Raw genomic sequence first — 21,332 nt, 5'->3', positions numbered from 1 at the left:
CCTGAGATAACCAAGTCTCTGTAATGGCCACCACATCACACTTCCAAGTAGTGATCCACGCTCCAAGCTCACCATTTTGTTCACTACACTCCTTGCGATAAAATAAACACATCTCAACCCTTCGGTCTGAGCGCGCCCCTTCTCCGTCTCCTGCCTATCCTCCCTCTTATACTGTCGACAAGCCCCTTTTATTTTTAAGCTAACCTCCTCTCTCCCAGTCACCTCATTTTGATTCCCACCCCCCAACCATTCTAGTTTAAACACTCCCCAGTTACCTTAGCAAACCTTCCCGCCAAGATATTGGTCCCCCTGGGATTTAAGTGAAACCCGTCCTTTTTGTACAGGTCGCACCTGCCCCTAAAGAGGTCCCAATGATCCAGGAATCTGAATCCCTGACCCCTGGCTCCAATCCCTCAGCCACGCATTTATCCTCCACCTTATTCCGTTCCTTCCCTCACTGTCTCGTGGCACAGGCAGCAATCCCGAGATTACTACCTTTGCGTTCCTTCTTCTTAACTCCCTACCTAACTTCCTATATTCTCTTTTCATAACCCCTTCCCCTTTCCTGCCTATGTCAGTGGTACCAGTATGCACCACGACCTCTGGCTCCTCTCACTCCCACTTAAAGATTTCTTGGATATGGTCAGAAACATTCTGTCTATCTTTTAGTGGTCCTATTCTCATCGCAGCCTTTTTTTAAAAAATTGACACGCCTGTAAAATATTTCACTGTTTTATGTTCCTTGATAATTTAATTTCACAGTTTCTCTTTGCCTTCCTAATTTTTTTCTACTTCTCTCTGAATCTCTTTGTATTCTCTCAGATCAGTAGGTATTCAGTAAGAGACTATCCTCACCTGTGGTTGAGGGGGTTGCAGCAGCTGTACATTCTCAGAGAAACAGAAGGATGGTAATATATCAAGAGGGACCTTTTTCATAATGAGAACCACTTGATTCGGATTCTCCCGCAGTTTGGCAACCAGGTTATTCAATGTCCACCCAACCTAATGGTGCAGGAAAGAACAAAAATTAAGAGTTTCCAGGTGGGAAGCCCATATATACAAAGAATGTTAGACCAAATTTTCCCTTTGGTGTCAGTGTCAATAAATAAAATTAGTGACTTCAGGAGACTAGCTCTAACAAGTATTTCAGCAGCTCTGTGCAGTAGCACACTGCCTCATCACTGAGCAATAGATTGGCAAATTGTACACGCAAGTCCCTATCTCAGTCAGATGATTTTGGTGGGAGAAGGAGATAAAGAATGCTAGATTGCAAAATGACAGGTCATGCACAAAGAGAGGATGGCAGCTGACTGGGAGCAAAACTCCTGCCCTACCCTATTTGTGTGGGGATTAGTGAATAGTTTTGAGAGGGATAAAATATTTTTGGATCCATAATTAGTAATGAGATCTTGGAGAGTGCAGCATAGGTTACCAATAATGATACCTGGACTCCAAAGGTTAATTTACATGGCGATGTTACACAAACTAGAGTTGTATTCCCTGGAATTTAGAAGGTTAAATGATGATTTGATCAACGTTTTCACGATATGGAGGAGAATGAATGGGGTAGATAGAGATAAACAATCTCTATCTACCCCATTCATTCTCCTTCATATCTTGAAAACGTTGATCAAATCATCATTTAACCTTCTAAATTCCAGGGAATACAACTCTAGTTTGTGTAACATCACCATGTAAATTAACCCTTGGAGTCCAGGTATCATTATTGGAAACCTATGCTGCACTCTCCAAGATCTCATTACTAGATTGTTTATCTCTATCTATGGCTGGCACAGGGGTTAGCACTGCTGCCTCACAGCCTCAGGGTCCTGGGTTCAATTCCAGGCTTTGGTCACTGTCTGTGTGGAATTTGCACATTCCCCCCATGTTGGCGTGGGTTTCCTCCGGGTGTCCCGGTTTCCTCCCACAGTCCAGAGATGTGCAGGTTAGGTGCATTGGCCATGCTCCATTGCCCCTTAGTGTCCCGGGATGCGTAGGTTCGAGGGATTAACGGGGTAAATATGTGGGGTTACAGGGATAGGGCCTAGGTGGGATTGTTGTCAGTGTAGACTCGATGAGCTGAATGGCCTGTTTCTGCACTGTAGGGTTCCTATGATTCTATGAATTTCTACTGATTGGGGAGCCTAGAACTTGGGGATATAGGCCAAATTCTCCCAAAAGGTGAGGTGATTCACTTTGGAAGGAGTAACAGGAATACAGAGTACTGGGCTAATGGTAAGATACTTGGGAGTGTGGATGAGCAGAGAGATCTCGGTGTCCATGTGCATAGATCCCTGAAAGTTGGCACCCAGGTTGATAGGGTTGTTAAGAAGACGTACGGTGTGTTAGCTTTTATTGGTAGAGGGATTGAGTTTCGGAGCCATGAGGTCATGTTGCAGCTGTACAAAACTCTGGTGCAGCCGCACTTGGAGTATTGCGTACAGTTCTGGTCGCCGCATTATAGGAAGGATGTGGAAGCATTGGAAAGGGTGCAGAGGAGATTTACCAGGATGTTGCCTGGTATGGTGGGAAGGTCTTATGAGGAAAGGCTGAGGGACTTGAGGCTGTTTTCGCTAGAGAGAAGAAGGTTAAGAGGTGACTTAAAAGAGGCATAGAAGATGATCAGAGGATTGGATAGGGTGGACAGTGAGAGCCTTTTTCCTCGGATGGTGATGGCTAGCACGAGGGGACATAGCTTTAAATTGAGGGATGATAGATATAGGACAGATGTCAGAGGTAGGTTCTTTACTCAGAGAGTAGTAAGGACATGGAATGCCCTGCCTGCAACAGTAGTGGACTCGCCAACGTTAAGGGTATTTAAATGGTCATTGGATAAACATATGGATGATATTGGAATAGTGTAGGTTAGATGGGCTTCAGATTGGTTTCACAGGTCGGCGCAACATCAAGGGCCGAAGGGCCTGTACTCCGCTGTAACGTTCTATGTTCTAAAAAATTCCAAGTGTCGAATTTGCATGAAAACTGGAGTTATTCATGCTGTTTTTTTTCAGTGGGAGTTCAGAGAGGAATCGCCCACACTTTGCACACTGCAGAGGCCACCAGCATGAAGATCATTAAAAACTAGGGGGCACGGTCTATCCCTGCTGGAAAGGCTGAAACCAGCGCGCTGAGCGGGCGACTGTGCATGCAATGATCTGTCAATGCTGAAACAGGCACATGCACAACGGCCCTGAACTGATGGCCTCCCGATTGCTGACCAGCTCCATTGCTGACCCCTGAAACGCCGGCCCTCACCACCACCTCCCCCCCGCCACCCCCTGCAGCCCAATCACTGGCCCCCCAAACATTCCCGGGCCCAGCCCCAACACCCCCCTCCTGGCCCACTGCAACCTGCAGCTGCTCTCCCCCCCCCCCGCCTCACTGATTTCCCCCGCCACAACAGTAACCCCATCCTCAGTCCCAACCTATCCCCACCCCCGCAGGCTGACCACAGGCCCCCACCCCCCAATTGCTGGCCTCCCTCCATCCCCCACCAATCCCTATGCAGTGCGACCCGCCACCCCCACTGATCGCCCCCTAATCCCCGCCCTCTTGGCACTGCCCCATGCCCAATGAGCAGTGCCAAGGTGCCCCCAGGCCTTGGCACTTTGCCACTTGGGCAGTGCCAGGGGACATAGGTGGCACTGCCAGGGTGACAATGCCCAGGGAGCACCACCGCCCGAACCTCTGGGGGGCCCTGACTGCCCCCCCCTCTTCATTCCAGTTGGGTCGGACCACTAGTTCCCCGTTAGTGGCGAGCTACTCCAAACCCAACTGGAGTGAGCAGGGGGTAGGGGTGGGAGAGATGCTAGCGGGCCCGGAGACTTCCGACCCGTGCCCACTGATCACATGGAAATTATATTGAAATGACCATTTAAACAGTCTTTGCGCCTCCCCGTTGATTTCTGGCGGGGAGCAATCGCCGCTGTAAATCCAGCGCTGGGAGACACTAGTGGGGTGCAAATGCACACGCGAACCTCGCGAATCAGCTGACACGACAATCCCCTGGCGCACGGAACTAATTTTTAGCGCAGTGGGATGGGAGAATCGTGGCCATAGGCTACAAATTGGAACCAGACTATTCATGAGTGAAATTAGGAAACGTTTCTACGCACAAAGGATGATAGAAATTTGGAACTCTCTTCCACAAATTACTATTTGATGCAAGATGAGTTGTTAATTTTAAGACTAAGATTGATAAATCTTGTTCAACAAAGATATTTGGGACATGGGTGAAAAGGCAGATATAAGAAGTTGTCTTGCAGAATGAATGGTGGTAGAGAATTGAAGAGCAAATAGCCTACTCCTCTTCCTATGAGGCTCGACAATCACTGACATGGAAAAATAATTAAGAATAAAGAAACCCCGAGGGAAACAATTACTACCCACATTGTACCAAAGAGATTTTCAGTTTATAACCAATCATTCCAACTTGAATCAATACTGTATTTTGCCCTCCTTCCTCAAGGTGTTTACTCTCGCTGGGGTTAGGATTGTATGTGCATCTGTACCTGGTCCAAATAATTATTATTTGGGTGACCCTTCCCCACAATACTGAGGGTCAAAAGAAATTGAAGACTGAGATCAATATGAGTTTTGTGAGGTAAAGACATTGAAAGATACAAAGCAAAGGCAATAAATGGGATTGAGGTACAGATCGTACTGCATAGCAGAAGAGGCTCAAGGGCTGAACTGTTCTAATGAGCATTGGAATACAGTCAATCATACAGCCAAGCTCATTCTGTGCCTATACAACATCTGTAGATGCTCATTTCCCAGCCACAGTCATTAGATAAGGATTCAGAGAGGGAACCCTGACTTCACTGATGAGCCTGGATTCTTTGGTCTGTATGGCTAAGAACAACACTAACACATGGAAGCTGTCAAATGATAGATTACATTCCAAATTTGCATCATCAACTGAACTTGGATCAATATCCAATGTTGAGAAAAAGGCTATATGATAAATATTCAGAGGCAACACGTTTGAAAACAGAAATTAAAAATTTTGAAGGAAACCAAAAAAGGAGGCTAGGCAGGCTGAAGGCGAGAAAAAAAAACTGGCGCTCAACAACAAGGGAAAAACACTAAGGTCAGAATTTTACACTCCCCTTCTTGGGTTCTGAGGCAAGGGAGGAGGGAGTGTGAAATTGCTTCAATGGAATTCTCTCCGGGATCCTGCCCGCCCCGACGCGGACAAAAATTCTGGTGGGGCAGGCAAAGCCTTGGATAGGAACCCTGCCTTTTGCCCAAATAAGGCCCTTAAATTGGCCACTTAAAGGCCAGTTATGGGCCTTTTCCCATCCAGCCTCAATTTTCAGGCAAATGAGCTCCAGATAAGTCAAAGTGGGAAATAGAATAAGTTCACAGTATTGTAGGTCTAGATGGGTCTTTTTCTAAATGGAGGTCGGTCACCAGTGGTGTGCCCCAGGGATCTGTTCTGGGACCCTTGCTGTTTGTCATTTTCATAAATGACCTGGATGAGGAAGTGGAGGGATGGGTTGGTAAGTTTGCCGACGACACGAAGGTTGGTGGGGTTGTGGATAGTCTGGAGGGATGTCAGAAGTTACAGAGGGACATAGATAGGATGCAAGACTGGGCGGAGAAGTGGCAGATGGACTTCAACCCAGATAAATGCGTAGTGGTCCATTTTGGCAGGTCAAATGGGATGAAGGAGTACAATATAAAGGGAAAGACCCTTAGTACTGTAGAGGATCAGAAGGACCTTGGAGTCCAGGTCCATAGGACTCTAAAATCGGCCCCGCAGGTGGAGGAGGTGGTTAAGAAGACGTATGGTGTGCTGGCCTTTATCAATCGAGGGATTGAGTTTCGGAGTCCGGGGATAATGATGCAGCTATATAAGGCCCTCGTCAGACCCCACTTGGAGTACTGTGCTCAGTTCTGGTCGCCTCATTACAGGAAGGATGTGGAAAAGATTGAAAGGGTGCAGAGGAGATTTACAAGGATGTTGCCTGGATTGAGTGGCATGCCTTAGGAGGATAGGCTGAGGGAGCTCGGTCTTTTCTCCTTGGAGAGACGTAGGATGAGAGGAGACCTGATAGAGGTGTATAAGATGTTGAGAGGCGTAGATCGGGTGGACTCTCAGAGGCTTTTTCCCAGGGTGGAAATGGCTGCTACGAGGGGACACAGGTTTAGGGTGCTGGGGGGTAGGTACAGGGGAGATGTTAGGGGGAAGGTTTTCACACAGAGGGTGGTGGGCGAGTGGAATCGGCTGCCGTCAGTGGTGGTGGAGGCAAACTCAATAGGGTCTTTTAAGAGACTCCTGGATGAGTACATGGGACTTAATAGGATGGAGGGTTATAGGTAGGCCTAAAAGGTAGGGATATGTTCGGCACAACTTGTGGGGCCGAAGGGCCTGTTTTGTGCTGTAGTTTTTCTATGTTTTATGTTCTATCTTGCAGGATGTGTGTTCCTCCATCAGAAGATCCCTTCTGACTTGGGGGACCTTTCCCTGGATACCTCCAGCCCCCCACCCCCAGCCCATCCCCCAATAACCTGATCAATCCCTGGCAACCCCCCCCCCACCCGGGACACCTTCGCACCAGTTCCCTACTCCTGGTACTTGGCACAGTGCTGCAGTGCCCCTTCCAGCTGCTGTAGCACTGTGGAGAGTGTCAGACAGTCTAATTGGCTAGCAGTTCTCCACGTACGAACAATATCCCTCCTGCTGCCAATCAATGCCCATTTGAACATAAAATGGCAGCAGGCCTATTTGGAGTCAGCGGGGATGCGTTCTGGTTGAACTATTGCCATCCAAAAAATTCAGGCCCAAGGGTTTTTATAGCATACAAGAAATAAAAGGATAATCAAAACAAGGGTCCACTTTTGTATTTAAAAGGGAAGTACTGACAAAGATGTTAAAGAAGAATGAACTGGAGGAAAATATTAATAAAGACGTTGGGTGGGAATTCTCTCAAAAAATTTCTAAGTATTGTCCCCAGCAGGTAAACCATGAAATTCCCACTGGATGGTTTGGGATGATTCAGTTTGTAATTCACCCACACCGAGAAATCTTTTTGAAGCCTGGGAACATTCTCACTGACTCTCTCACATTTAGAATTTTTTTTGAGTGGGGCTCTAAAGATGCCAGCAAGACTGGTTCCTCAGAGATTGGGGTGCCATTTTTAAAGGGTGCCCTAATCTCAAAGTTAAATTGAAGGTCCCCTCCTTCTCCCCACAGACAATGGACCCCCTCGCCCCCACAGATATGGGGAACACCCCCAACACTTGACCCTGGACGGGCAACTTTCCCCCATTCACTAAATGTCTGAGTGAATCTTAGAATCTTGACAGTGCAGAAGGAGGCCATTCAGCCCATCAAGTCTGCACAATCCCACCCAGGTCCTATCCCCGTAACCCCATGTATTTATCCAGCTAATCCCCCTGACACGAATAGTCAATTTAGCATGGCCAATCAACCTAACCCGCACATCTTTGGAGTGTGGGAGGAAACTGCAGCACCCCAGAAGAAACCCACGCCGACATGGGGAGAATGTGCAAACTTCACACAGACAGTGACCCGAGGCCGGAATTGAACCCAGGTCCCTGGTGCTGTGAAGCAGCAGTGCTAACAACTATGCCAGCATGCCACCCCCAAACATTATGCCACCATGAACCCCCCCATTATGGTATTAAAAGGAACACAGTTGAATGGATCGAGAGGAAGATAAAGGTCAGCTCCAGTTAAAGAGTTAGCACTGGCAATGATGAGATATGCTGAATGGCTATATTGTGTGATAGAATTTCTATACTTCTCTCATCCCTGCATCATCAGATAACCAATATACTCCATCCCATTATTCATCCCCAAAACCGATATTTACCTACCTCCAACTCCTGGCCCACACACCCCTTCATTCATTTATGGCACAACTACCTCATCTAATACAGATGTCTGATACTAATACTTACTACAACCGTATCATTCACTTGGACCACCTCATCTCCTGGCCGAATCTTTTGAGAACGATGTGCTGGAGACTGAGAAAAAAGGAAGTGAAGACAAGTTCATAAAAATACTCACTTAATTATAAAGAATTCATGACAGGGATATACATTTTTATAGGAGATAATGGCGCAGTGGTATTGTCGCTTGACTCATAATCCAGAGACCCAAGACAAGATCCAGGGGCCCGGGTTCGAATCTCGCCATGGCAGATGATGGAATTTGAATTCAATGAAGAATCTATTGATGACCATAAAACCATTGCCGATTGTCAGAAAAACCCATCTGGGTCACTAATGTCCTTTAGGGAAGGAAATCTGCTGTCCTTACCTGGTCTGGCCTACATGTGACTCCAGAGCCACAGCAATGTGGTTGATTCTCAAATGCCCTCTGGAATGGAGGGCAGTTAGGGATGGGCAAATAAATGCCGTAAAATGGATTTTTTAAAAAAAGGTGAACACATCTTTCGAGTTAGAATACACTGTTCCCCTCTCCCACTCAGCTCCATAAAAGTAAGGGATATTGGCCACGATTCTCCCATCCCACTGCGTTAATTTTTTAGCGCAGCGGGCCAGGAGAATCACGCATTGGTCAATTTGCAGAGTTCCCACGAGCATTAAATACTATTAGCGGGCCCAGGACTGCATTTTCTGGGTCCGCTAGCATCTCCCACCCCGCCAGAGTGTTTCACTCCAGCAAGGATCCCACTTTCAGGGAGCTAGTGGCCTGATCTCGCTGGAATGAAAGGGGGGCAATCAGGGCCCCCAGGGGTTGGGCGGTGGGGGTTGTGCCCGCTGGGCATGAGCACCATGGCAGTTCCAGCCTGTGCCCCATGCCCAGGGGGCACCTTGGCACTGCCCACCGGGCGTAGGACAATGCAAGGGGGTGGGACTGGGGGGTCCTGCTGCCACTCTGCCATTGCGATCGATGGGGGCAGCGTCGATAGGCCTCGCCCCCTGAAATTTAATGATATTCACGCTGGTGACCTCTGCATTGCGCAGGGTGTGGGAGATTCTAGTGTGAAATCCCACTACAAAACCAGCATGAATTACTCCAGTTTTCCCGCGAATTCGGCACTTAGAATTTTTTGGGGCGAATCGCCCCCATCAATACCAAACATTTTGAAATAGAAGCCAGGGAATCTTGTGGAATCTCTATCACCCATTCTCCACCTTCCATGGAATTCTGCAGCAAAACCTTTAATTCACCAAGGACATTTTCTATCAAATTGAGTCTGTATGCTTGAGATTCTACTACTTGGGTTTGTTAGTATTTAATAGATACTTATTGATGGATATTCAATTCCTAGTAGTTAAAGATAATAAGGTGAACATGTTGTGTATTGATTAGTTAATTATACTCAAATGTATAAATAAGGAAGAGTCAGCCAGCACGACGGGCCTGCTGTTAGGTGGAGAAGTAGACTCTGTGGCAAGGAATAAACAGCCTTCACCAAAGCATCCTAGTCTCAGGGCCCCATTTTACCATTGCGTTACGCCCGTTTTCGGGCGCGAAAATGTGGTAAAGTCGGGTGCGAGGCCATTAACATGATCCGTGTCCGCGCAGATTGCCACTTTACCAAAACCCGGGAATGGCGTCGATCCGCCCGAAACGGCGATTTAAATGCATTTGCATGCATTTCAATTGAATTAATGAACTGCCTGCCCAACTTTATCAGCATTTCCCCCTTTACCACTGCATTCGCCGATCCGGAATTGCGCCAAAATGAACCTGCTGAATAAAAGTCTGAATCGGGCGCTCCAGCTGCTGAAGAGCAAGTTCAGTGCTTCCAACGGCTCTCTGACTTAGATCAGGGGTTGAGTGGGTGGGGGGAGGGAGGCGGGTCAGATCATTCTCTGGTTGGGGAGGGGTGGGGGAGGGAGTGAGGCCAGATCGTTGTCTGGTTGGGGGGAGGAGGAGGAGGAGGCGGGTCAGAAGTAACTCTGGTGGGGGGGGGGGGAAGGGAGTAAGGCCAGATCGTTCTCTCGGGGGGGGGGGGGGGGGGTGCTGAGTGAGGCCAGACCATTCTCTGGGGGTGGGGGCTAGTGAGGCCAGATCGTTCCCTGAAGGGGGTGGGGGGCTGTGTGTGAGGCTAGATCGTTCTCTGGGAGTGGGGGGCGGGGGTGAGATGTATCTCTGGTGGGGGGAGGGGGGAGGGGAAGGCCCAATCGCTCACTGGTGGGGGGGGGGGAGCAGATGGATCTCTGGTGGGGGGGCAGGGGGGGTCCGCTGCCACTCTGCAGGTGATTGGGGGGGGGGGGGAAGGGGGTCGCAATCTGTCTGGGTAGTGGGGGGTGTGGGTGGATAAGGGAGACAGTGATGTGTGTGGGGGCCATCGCTCCCGCTTTTCGCTCCCGGGCTACATTATCCGCTTTCTGCGGCCCGCGAGCGATCTGACTCGGACGTGCTTTTTCAAATTTTTTTTCCAACTGCGCATGCACAGTTCAGAGCTCAGATCGTTTCGGCTGCGCTAAGCCCCACCCACAGCGCGAATGGGACTGGCGATTTTTTTTTTCAGGCTGAGTGTGTATGGGGGCGCCTGAAAGCAGATTTCTAAGTCGGATCTGCATTACACCCAGATTCAGCACTTAGAATGAAAATGGTAAAATCAGGTCCTCAATGTCTTCTTCACATCCAGGCTTGGGAATACTATTAACATTTGTTGCCAGATGATGGTTGCCTGAAAGTGAAAATTGGGGATTGAGATTTACTTCCAGCTAAAAGGTCAGCATTGGAGTTGATTTTTTTTGAGAGAAGACTGCAACTGGAGATTCTGTGAAGAAAGATGATTGAAACCAGTTTTAAGGTGGCAGGATATGATCTTCCACCACTGTTTTGTGACACGGAACCTTCTGATCAATGGAAAAATGAAGTCAAAGCATAGGCATGGCTTACGTTTCTATTGAAAAGAAAGCCAGGGATAGCTCTGGAACTTTATCTTCCTGCCAGGAGCAAGATCCACTGCAAAGTGTTCTCAGAACTAAACTGAGCAATGATGAAGGTTTGGACACTCTCAAAATTCATGGATAAAATTTATATGGAAGATTACTTAAATGCTTATGAGGTTTGGTTGGACTTTTATAAATTTCAAAAACGGATGTTTCTTCCGAAGGAGAATACATCATAGAGTTTAACTGACTATATACGAGATTGCAGTGATTCCACTTCGAAATTCCTAAATCAGTACTTGCCTTTTATTGGGCTGTGCTAGGATATCAAACATGGATAAGCTCTTGGTTTTAACCAGAGTTAGATTCAAAGAAAAAGATGTACTTTTGGATTGAATGTCTGAAGCCTTAAAATTTTTTTAGGAAAGCATTCCTTTCAAGCCGCTTTTATGCTGCAAATGGGCTCTTCAGTAGTGACACCAAAGATGAAGGATACATTGCTAGCAGCATTACAAGACTGTTCAAATATAGGCCCAAACATCTGTACAAAAGAATTACAAACAAAAGGTATCTGGTCAGAGACTTTTGGGACAATTTTGGTAGCTGGCCAATTATGGAAGTAGGAACCCCAGGAATAATCAACAGGTGCTTCAGATACAGCTCTCAGTATCATTATGTGTTGAATTGCTCAGCAATAAAAGGCTGCAATTTTATCCACTCATTGGTCGATCGGCGGGATGAGCCGGTAAGATACCCGAAAAATCAGGATCGCGCCTAGTTTTTTACCTCTCGTGATCTTACTGGCACTGATTTGCCAGTGAAATTCGCTTCGCACCTGGAAAGCGCGATGACATTAATGACATTATTTAAATGACATTAATGAGTCCTGGACACTATCGTCCGGCTCACTTGGACTTACCCCTTCGCCGGTCAGGGTCCTCACCGGCGAGAATCACGTATGGTGCCCACTAATGGGGACCAGACATGATGGCCTCGCCGGGGAGGGAAATCGGAGGCCATTGAAGGCCCTTGGGTGGTCGGGGGCAGGGCTGGGCAGTGTGCCTTGGGCAGTGCCAGCCTGGCACCCTGGCAGTGCTCACCAGGTACCCTGGCTGGGGCAGGACTTGAGTGGTGTGAGGCCTGAGAAGGAGTGGAGCCATGATCATCAGGGATTATGGGGAAAAAGCAGGAGAATGGGGATGAAAAAAATATCAGCCATGATTGAATGGAGGAGCAGACATGGGCCGAGTGGCCTAATCCTGTTCCTAAGGTTTATGGTCTTTTGACAGGGGGAGCTCCGCTGGAGGGGAAAGGGGAGGGACAGGGGAGGGAAAGGGGAACTCTGCGAAGAAGGGGGTTTTATCGGTGGGGCAGTGATTGGGGAGAGTTGATTGGTGGGGCAGCGATCAGGGGAGTGGGCAAACTTTGCAGCGGCAGCGATTGGGCGGTGAGGTGAACTCTGCAGTGGTAGCGATTGGTGGGGGAGGGGTGTTGGAAGACTGGCACAGGGAGTGGTCAGTGAGGGGGAATGACAGGAGATCTCCCAGTATACTGGGAGATCAGAGCTCCTGCACACTGGCACCCCGAGAGCTCAGCAGCCGGCTTCAGCGGCAAGATTAGCCCCCCTGACGAGAATTGCATCCTGGCACTTTTTTCTAACTAAGTGCCATATGATTGCGACTGGGAACTCGCCCAAAAATTCAGCACGATTCTCTCCAGATTTCACGCTCATTCGGCACTCAGAGATTTAACTACTAGAGAATAGTAATTCCGTGTAAAATAGTAGGGGTGGATCATTATCAGTACTGATGTGGTATTGATTGAAATACCGTTTACTGTTAAGTAAGCCTTCAATGTAAAAGGCCCAAATGAAGTTGGACATAGAGCATGATAAAGTGATTGTTTCTGGGAGATCGCTAGATTTGCAATTGACATAGTTGGGGAATTATTGTATTCCTTTAACGCTGCTAGAGGTATTAATGACTGGAATTCTCCAGCTGTTCGTCACCCACCACCGCTGTCAGCGAGGACGGAGAATTTGGCCCTCTGCCAAATCTCTGTTCACTGCACCGGGACTAGAGAATCCTGCTGGTGTGAACATTGATTAAGGTGGAGGTTTCAGGAAAAAAAAAATCAGGAGAGCTTTGAGGTATCAAATCATGCCGTCAGAAATAAATTTTATGCCCAAACTTAATGGCATATTTTAAAATAGAAGGGCAGGAAGAATGAAGAGGCCCAGGAAATGTAATAGGCATTGATGGCAAAACAATTATCTTGCAACATGGTAATCAAACTGTTGGAGTACATTCCATGCCGTTTAGTGGCATGGATTACACATTGATAGAACCTGAACAGAGGATGGATAGATGCACCATGCATTTCGTACACATATATGCCAGATCTGTCCAAACAACAGAATTTAGCAGATAACATGCCGACTGAGAATGGACCAAGTGATAGTGAAGATCAGGCTAGGGCCATTTATCACAAAGATCAACTACCGAAAATTAGAACTATGGAGGCATATAATCCAGAAGGGGCTAGTTAATATAGAGAAGTCACCATAGTAGGAAATGCTACAGGGAAATACAAAAACTGGCTGAAGGTACAAGACAATGGGCAAAATATCATATCTATGGACTGGAAGAAGTAAATAAAAATCTGGAAGGCCAGAAAACTTGGTGTAAGTTCAGACAGTGGGCCTGAAGGTGATCACAGCCATGGAAAAGATCAAGAACTTGTTGCAGCAGGGTCAGGCATTGAATAGGGGATGTAGTTTAACAAGAGCAAGGACCAAAGAACAGGTAAGGAGCGACAAAGTGTAAGTCCCTATGATAAAGAAGCTCTAGTAGCTAATAACAAGTTAGGAACATAGGAACAGGAGTAGGCCATTCAGCCCATCAAGCTTGTTCTGCCATTTAATGAGATCATGGCTGATCTGTGGCCTAACTCTATATATCTGCCTTTGGCCCATATCGCTTAATACCTTTGCTTAAAAAAAATCTCAGATTTAAAGATAGCAACTGATGTAACATCAACTGCCCTTTGTGGAAGAGAGTTCCAAACCTCTACCACCCTTTGTGCGTAGAAGTGCTTCCTACCTTCTCTATAATTGATAAATTGGTAAAGGAGGCAAAACAAAAAGAACTTGACAGTTGGACAGCGTTTGGAATTTACACTGAGGTGCCAAACAAAGGACAGCCAGTCTTGTTCCACAGATGGATATATATATAGAGAAAGTACTTCCTGATGATACATATAAAGTGACTTGCACCTCAAGGATTTGAGAAACAACTGGACAACTAGAAAGTTAGGAGTAGACTGCCCAACAGCAGAAAAGGTAAGTTTGAGCATTTTTCTAACACTTTTTTAATGACACACTCATGGGAATGCAAATCCTTTGGCATCAAAGCAGCAGTTTTTGCAAGGGGAACAATTTCAAAAAAAGTATTCTTAAACAGCTTCAAAAGTAGCTGGAGATATAGATGGGAAATTATGATTGTTAAATTGCTTTTTAGGCTAAAAGATGCATCCATGACATTTTCAGTAGTTCCAACCTACTAAAAGATGGTTGTCTTCAGCTAAAAGCAGATCCTGCAATGTTTTATTGATATGATGAAGGAAAACTAGCAGGCATTCTGTTGGTGGGTTGAGGCAGGGTGGGGGTGGTGGAATCTGCTACACTTGAGAAATGTGTAATAGAATTATAAAGGCCTTCAATCTGGACCTTAAGTATAGAGAATTGGGCTTTAGGCAGATTAAGTTGGGAATAACCCTAACAGTCTTGCCTGGAGAATGTTAATAGGATCTCAATAAATTGGGCCAGATCCCTACAAAAGGAAGATTCTACAACTAAGGAACAAGCAGATCAATTAAGAAGCTTAAATGGGCAATTAAACTGGTTAGCTGCACAAAACTAGAGCAGATGCTACGATGGATTAGAATTGAGCACCATATTAAAATATGCTACTATTGGGGAAGTGCTGAAAGCAAATAAGACATTGAAGAAATTAAGTTTACAAGAATGTACACTCAGATTTCCAGACTTGGGTGACCCAGAAGAGATGAAATTAGTCATTTTTAGTGAATGGGGAAAAAAAGCAACACTTTCAGAATTTAATTGCTCTTTGACAGCCAGGGAGACTGTGGCCTCTATATTTTGTACACTGCACATGGACACATTTGTACCAGGACACAGTAAAGATCGTCTGCAGAGTTTCATGAAAACAAACAGGAAATTTAAATTATTTCTTAAACCCGTTTAAAAACTGACGTAAACTCCAATGAATACTTAAAATAATTGTTCAGAAAATATGGGTGATGTTGGCAAGCTGATATTTATTCTCTACCCTTAGTAGCCCTGTGTAGATATTGAAGGGCCTTCTTTTTAAACTGCAGCAGTTTTTGTGATTGGGGCATTCTCATAATGACACAAAATCAAGAATGTTTAGGAGCAGTGACATGTTCAAGGCACAACAATGTGTGACTTTGAACAGATCATGATGGTGGTGGTGCCGTGGACGGTCAGGGCGAGTTGATCACCTTAACACGAGAGGGACTACAGACAAAAAACTCAAAGCGAAACGGGAGGGACAAACTGAGTCACGTACCCACAAATACAGAGCAACAGACACATATAGGGAAGAAGCATAGACAGGACAGCAGCAGTTCATGGAGGCAACCCATCAAGTTTTTCAGCAAAACTAACAAAAGGCAAACACAGCTTCACTAGGGTCAGCTTTATTACAAGAGTTTAAAATAGAAATGACTCATACACACATACACACAAGTACACGTTGAGATGAACAGATTAACATCAACTAACAGAGACACCGAGATAAAGAACAGGAAAATGGATAAACATGTACAAAGTGAGGAATACAATGAAGAGAGACTGGAATGAATAAATTTCACTTACATTTACTGTGGTTCCTGTTATAAAATGCAGCCCATTATTCGACTTGATTTCAATTCCCTGTACAATGTAAAGGAACAGCTTTTAATCCAGACAAGGGCAAACAGAAGTGGCCAATTGCTTGCAAACTCTGTTTGTCAGAACTGAAGTCATAAATCTCCAGCAGTTGCACGCAATATACTAAAATACTTCTGAGGTTTAACATCTTGGTCATCTGTGATATTCTCAGCGAATGTCCATGTCAGCTCTGATTACAGCTGTCACAACCCTGAATCATTCAACTTGTAGAACAACCCACAGTTTTCTTTTTAATTTGGCATTAGATTTTAGTTTATAATTTTCAACTAAAGCTGTAAAATAGTTTAATTTTGGGTAAATGTCTTATGAAGTTTGAGACTTATTCAGTTATTGTAAATTAGCAGAAATTCCAATCTCAAGATGCCAACATTGGACAAGAAACCTTTATGCTGCACCAAACCTGCTGTCAACACCCAGGTCAACACGTTTCTTCAAGGTATTCATAAACTAGGGTGTTGCCAGTCAGATACACAAAACTGAAGCCCCCTAAAGGATCTTTAAAATATGAATAATTTAAAACAACATGTACCCAGGTTGGACACTCGATATGGTTGCATTGCCTGGCACCAAGGCTAACTTAGCACATAGACATCTAAATATAGTTAATAGCAGTGTAAAGAGAGTATCTGATGCAGTTACAGTGGCTTGCAGCTGTATAAGGTGCTGGTGAGGCCACACCTAGAGTACTGTATACAGTTTTGGTCTCCTCACTTGAGAAAGGATATACTGACACTGGAGGGGGTGCAGAGGAGATTCACTAGGTTGATTCCGGAGTTGAGAAGGTTGGCTCTCTCAACTCCTCAACTGAGGAGAGACTGAGTAGACTGGGGCGAAACTCATTGGAATTCAGAAGAATGAGGGGAGATCTTATAGAAACATAAGATTGTGAAGGAAATAGATAAGATATAAGGAGGGAAGTTGTTTCCACTGGCAGGTGAAACTAGAATTAGGGGACTTGGCCTCAAAATAAGGGGGAGCAGATGTAGGACTGAGCTGAGGAGAAACTTCTTCACACAAAGGGTTGTAAATCTGTGGAATTCCCTGCCCAGTAAAGCAGTTGAGATGACCTCATTGAATATTTTTAAGGCAAGGATAGATAAATTTTTGAACAGTAAAGGAATTAAGGGTTATGGTGAGCGGGTGGGTAAGGGGAGCTGAGTCCACGAAAAGATCAGCCATGATTTAATTAATGGCAGAGCAGGCTCAAGGGGCCAGATGGCCTACTCCTGCTCCTAGTTCTTATGTTCCTATAAACATCTACCTCATATAGGTACCCTAAAGTTTTCAAAATTTATTTATTAGTGTCACAAGTAGTGAAAATCCCCGAGTCGCCACACTCCAGCGCCTGTTCGGATACACGAGGGAGAATTTAGCATGGCCAATGCACCTAACCAGCACGTCTTTCAGACTATGGGAGGAAACCAGAGCACCCAGAGGAAACCCACACAGACATGGGGAGAATGTGCAGACGCTGCACAGACAGTGACCCAAGCCAGGAATCAAACCGGGGTCCCTGGTGCTGTGAGGCAGCAGTGTTAACCACTGTGCCACCGTATCCTCTCTCTCTCTGTCCTCGAACTTGGTCTAGACCGTTTCTAGCTGCTACACACAGTGGGCTGGGCTTAATCTGCCAGCATGCAGAGGGAGCTATTGCGCATGCGCAGACCTCTCTGTCTGCACATGGGCAATAGCAATTGCAGTGGGTGCTATTGTGCGTGTGCAGACCTCTGATTCTGCACATGTGCAATAGCAGCAGCAGAGGTCTGACAGACAGAGAATTGTCAGGCCCCTGCTGCTGTAGGCAGCCTCAACAAATTCCCCCCACACTCCCAGCAATCGAAATGCAGCACCCGTTGCCCAGACTGATAGAGCAACAGAATAGGGACCCCCTCACACCCCATACCAATCGCCTGCAGAGTAGCCATGGGCCTCCCCAGCTCCCTGATCCGATCACTTGCAGGGTGGCTGTGGGCCCCCTCTCCCTTCCCCCATTGGTCGCAGGCGGGATGGCAACGGGCACCCCCTCCCCAACCCCTGCCATCTGATCGCAGGCAGAGTGCGCAGCAGCCCCCCTCCCGCATGACGAGGCCATAAAGGCTAGTGAGCTTGGATGATTCAGCGCCGGGCTTGCTAAAGACACGTAAATCATAATTTCAATAAATTAACATAATTTATTCAGCCTGTCACCCATTTCCGGTGAGGGCGACCTCGCCGGAAATCTGGCTCCTGTAAAATCACGCTCTGCCCATCAATGGGTGGGGTGAATCAGTAAAATTCTACCCAGAGAGTCTGAGAGAACAAGTGGGAACATAAGAATTAGTGTTAGAATGTAACCAATGATAACATTGGATCTGTTATAACATAACCAATGGTAACATGCTGTAAAGGCCAGATGACCCGGTAGACAATGTAACCAATGACAAAATGATGTTATAGTCAGCTGACCCAGTATAAATATGAAGCAGTTTGGGAATGGGGGGAGCTTGTATGGTCCAGGGTGTGACTTCAAATGTTGGAGTAATGAAGTTTCTTTGTTAAACCTATTTCTTTGATTTACTTTCTGAAGAAAATTCTTTTTATTGCCTGCAACTGAAGAATTCCTTCAGCTGGAAGAACAATTAGGAGCAGAAGTAGGCAAATTCGAGCCTCTTCCGCCATTCAATCAGCTTACGGCCAATCTCTCTCTGGTCTCAAATCCACCTCCCAGTCTGTTTCCCCATGTCCCTCTTTCCCCTTTTTTATTAGAAATATGTCAATATCTCACAGTGGCACAGTGGTTAACACTGCTGCCTCACAGCACCAGGGACCTGGGTTCGATTGCAGGCTTGGGTCACTGTCTGTGTGGAGTTTGCACATTCTCTCTGTGTTTGCGTGGGTTTCCTCTGGGTGCCCTGGTTTTCCTCTCGCAGTCCAAAGGTATGCGGGTTAGGTGGATTGGCAATGATAAATTGCCCCTTAGTGTCAGGGGGACTAGCTAGGGTAAATGCATGGGGTTATGGTGATAGGGCCTGGGTGGGATTGTGGTCAGGGCAAACTCGATGGGCCGAATGGCCTCCCTCTGCACTGTAGGGATTTTATGAATTCTATGATTCCCTCTTGAAACCATTCAACGATTTAGACTCCACCGCTCTATGGGGCAGTGAGTTCCACAAATTCACCACCCTCTGCGAGAAGTAATTCTTCCTCATCTCAGTTTTAAATCTACTGCCTCACAACCTATACCTGTGACCTCTTGCTCCGGATTGCCCCATAAGAGGAAACATTTGGTCTACATTTACTTTATCAATCCCTTAAAAAATTTTATATCCTTCGATCAGATCCCCTCTCAACCTTCTAAATTCCAGCGAGTACAAGCCCAAACTGTTTAATCTCTCCTCATGCGTCAATCCCTTCATATCCAGAATCAATTTGGTGAACCTCCTCTGAACTGTCTCCAATGCCAGCACATCCTTCCTCACTGGACATAATACTCCAGATGTGGTCTCACTAACACCCTATGCAATTGCAACAACACTTCTCTATTTTTATACTCCAGTCCTTTTGCAATAAATGCCAACATCCCATTTGCCTTTTGTTATTATGTGCTGCATCTGCATACTGACTTTCTGGATTCATGAACATAGACACCCGGACCCTCTGCCTGGACGCATTTTGAATCTGCTTTCCATTCAGGTAATAATTTGCCTTTCTATTTTTTTCTGCCAAAATGGATAACCTCACACTTATCCACATTAAACTCCATCTGCCTAATTTTGGGCCCATTCTCCTAGCCTATCTATATCTGTCTGTAGAATCTATATCCACTTTACTGCCTGCTTTCCCACCTATTTTAGTATCATCTGCAAATTTTGCCATGTTACACGCACTCTGTCCCTACTTACAGATCATTTACATCGATTGTAAACAGAGGGAGAAAGACCAACTGAGAGAGACAGCTCCAAAGTCCCTATGTAAGAGATAATTCTTGCTCTGTAATGAAACTTAAGTGAAATTAGATCATGAAACTTCCTTAAACTTTAACTGAGAAGCTCATTGATGGGCCTAGGCCCAAAGAGCAGGAAAATACCAGGTTTGACAAAAGGGAAGAGAGTATGAGGGAAATCAGAGAGTAGTGATTGTTAGATATCCAGTCGGCAGATTGTAGGCAAAAGACTGAAGCAGGTTGGAAATACCTGAGTTTTGAGCAACATCAAGACAGCAAAAAAAAACGAGGAGGGAAAGCACATGGCAGCAATTCTTGGGAGTGCACACAGCGAGACTACATAGCTGTATATATGGGAAAGCGAGTGGTCGTTCATGTAACTGAGGTAGTTGGGGCTTATAGAAATGAAAGAAAATAAGCCATCCTTCCCTGGGCTCAAAGCTAAAAATACACCTTTGCTGAACAAAGAAATGTGATACTACAATATGACTGCCAAAACTCACTCTCCAGAGTATCCATGAGCGCTCTTATGTCTTGCTCCAAACGTTTCACACTTTGATTACATTTCATCTTACTTGAGAAGCCTTGGTAGAAAATACTATTGAGCTGGATCTGCTCACCAGAGATAGTGGCAGCATGTGGGTCTGCTGGACCTCTCAAGGAATGAGAGAAAATATTCCTCAGCTATAAACACCATCATATCATACACCATACACAAACACGCCATATACAAACATCACATACACCATTTACAAACACATATACTACTCTTCACACAAACACGCCATACACAAACACATATACTGCTCTTCACACAAACACATATACTACTCTTCACACAAACACGCCATACACAAACACATATACTGCTCTTCACACAAACACATATACCACTCTTCCCACACCATACCACACATGCACAATACACCATACACAAACACATATACCACTCTTCACACACACCATATATATATTATAAATATATATAAAAATATACACACACACTATAAACCACACACATAGACTACCAATATACTATACTCTGTACACAAATGTACCCTACACCATACACAGACACCAGGCTTCATACAAAAATACACCATACACAACACACACCTTTCTTCACACAAACATAGAAAATAGGAGCAGGAGAAGGCCATTCAGCCCTTTGAGCCTGCTCCGCCATTCATTTTGATCATGGCTGATCATCCAGCTCAGTAACCTGTTCCCATTCTTCCCTTTATTCCTTTAGCCCCAAGAGCCAAATCTAACTCCTTCTTGAAAACAATGTTTTGGCTCCAACTGCTTTCTGTGGTAAAGAATTCCACAGGCTCACTACTCTCAGGGTGAAGAAATTTCTCCTCATGTCAGTCCTAAATGGTTTACACCGTATTCTTAGATTGTGACCCCTGGTTCTGGATCCCCTGTCATTGGAACATCCTTCCTTTATAAGTTTCTGAGAAACCCCCCCTCATTCTTCTGAACTCCAGTGAATATAACCCTATCAGACTCAATCTGTCCTAATACATCAGTACCACCAATCCAGGAATCAGTCTGGTAAAT

At 45.7% G+C, this 21,332-nt stretch overlaps 1 protein-coding gene across 2 annotated transcripts in view; it reads right to left on the bottom strand.

Moving 5' to 3' along the window:
- Positions 1–21,332, bottom strand: part of LOC144509343 (connector enhancer of kinase suppressor of ras 1-like) — a 120,062-nt gene that overhangs the window by 59,657 nt on the left and 39,073 nt on the right. Inside the window, exons 7-9 of one of the 2 annotated variants that reach the window (XM_078238035.1) lie at positions 15,773–15,829; positions 7,933–8,001; positions 856–1,002 (exon numbers count right to left, since the gene is read on the bottom strand). In XM_078238035.1, the coding sequence (XP_078094161.1) occupies positions 856–1,002; positions 7,933–8,001; positions 15,773–15,829 (273 nt within the window). The remainder of the gene's footprint in view (positions 1–855; positions 1,003–7,932; positions 8,002–15,772; positions 15,830–21,332) is intronic. The other variant, XM_078238036.1, reaches the window with a different exon arrangement.

This window comes from Mustelus asterias, chromosome 21 (assembly GCF_964213995.1).
Source record: "Mustelus asterias chromosome 21, sMusAst1.hap1.1, whole genome shotgun sequence".
In the NCBI taxonomy this organism is placed as follows: Eukaryota; Metazoa; Chordata; class Chondrichthyes; order Carcharhiniformes; family Triakidae; genus Mustelus; species Mustelus asterias.
Note: the sequence above shows the minus strand (reverse complement) of the source record. Positions and strands in the feature narration are given on the sequence as shown.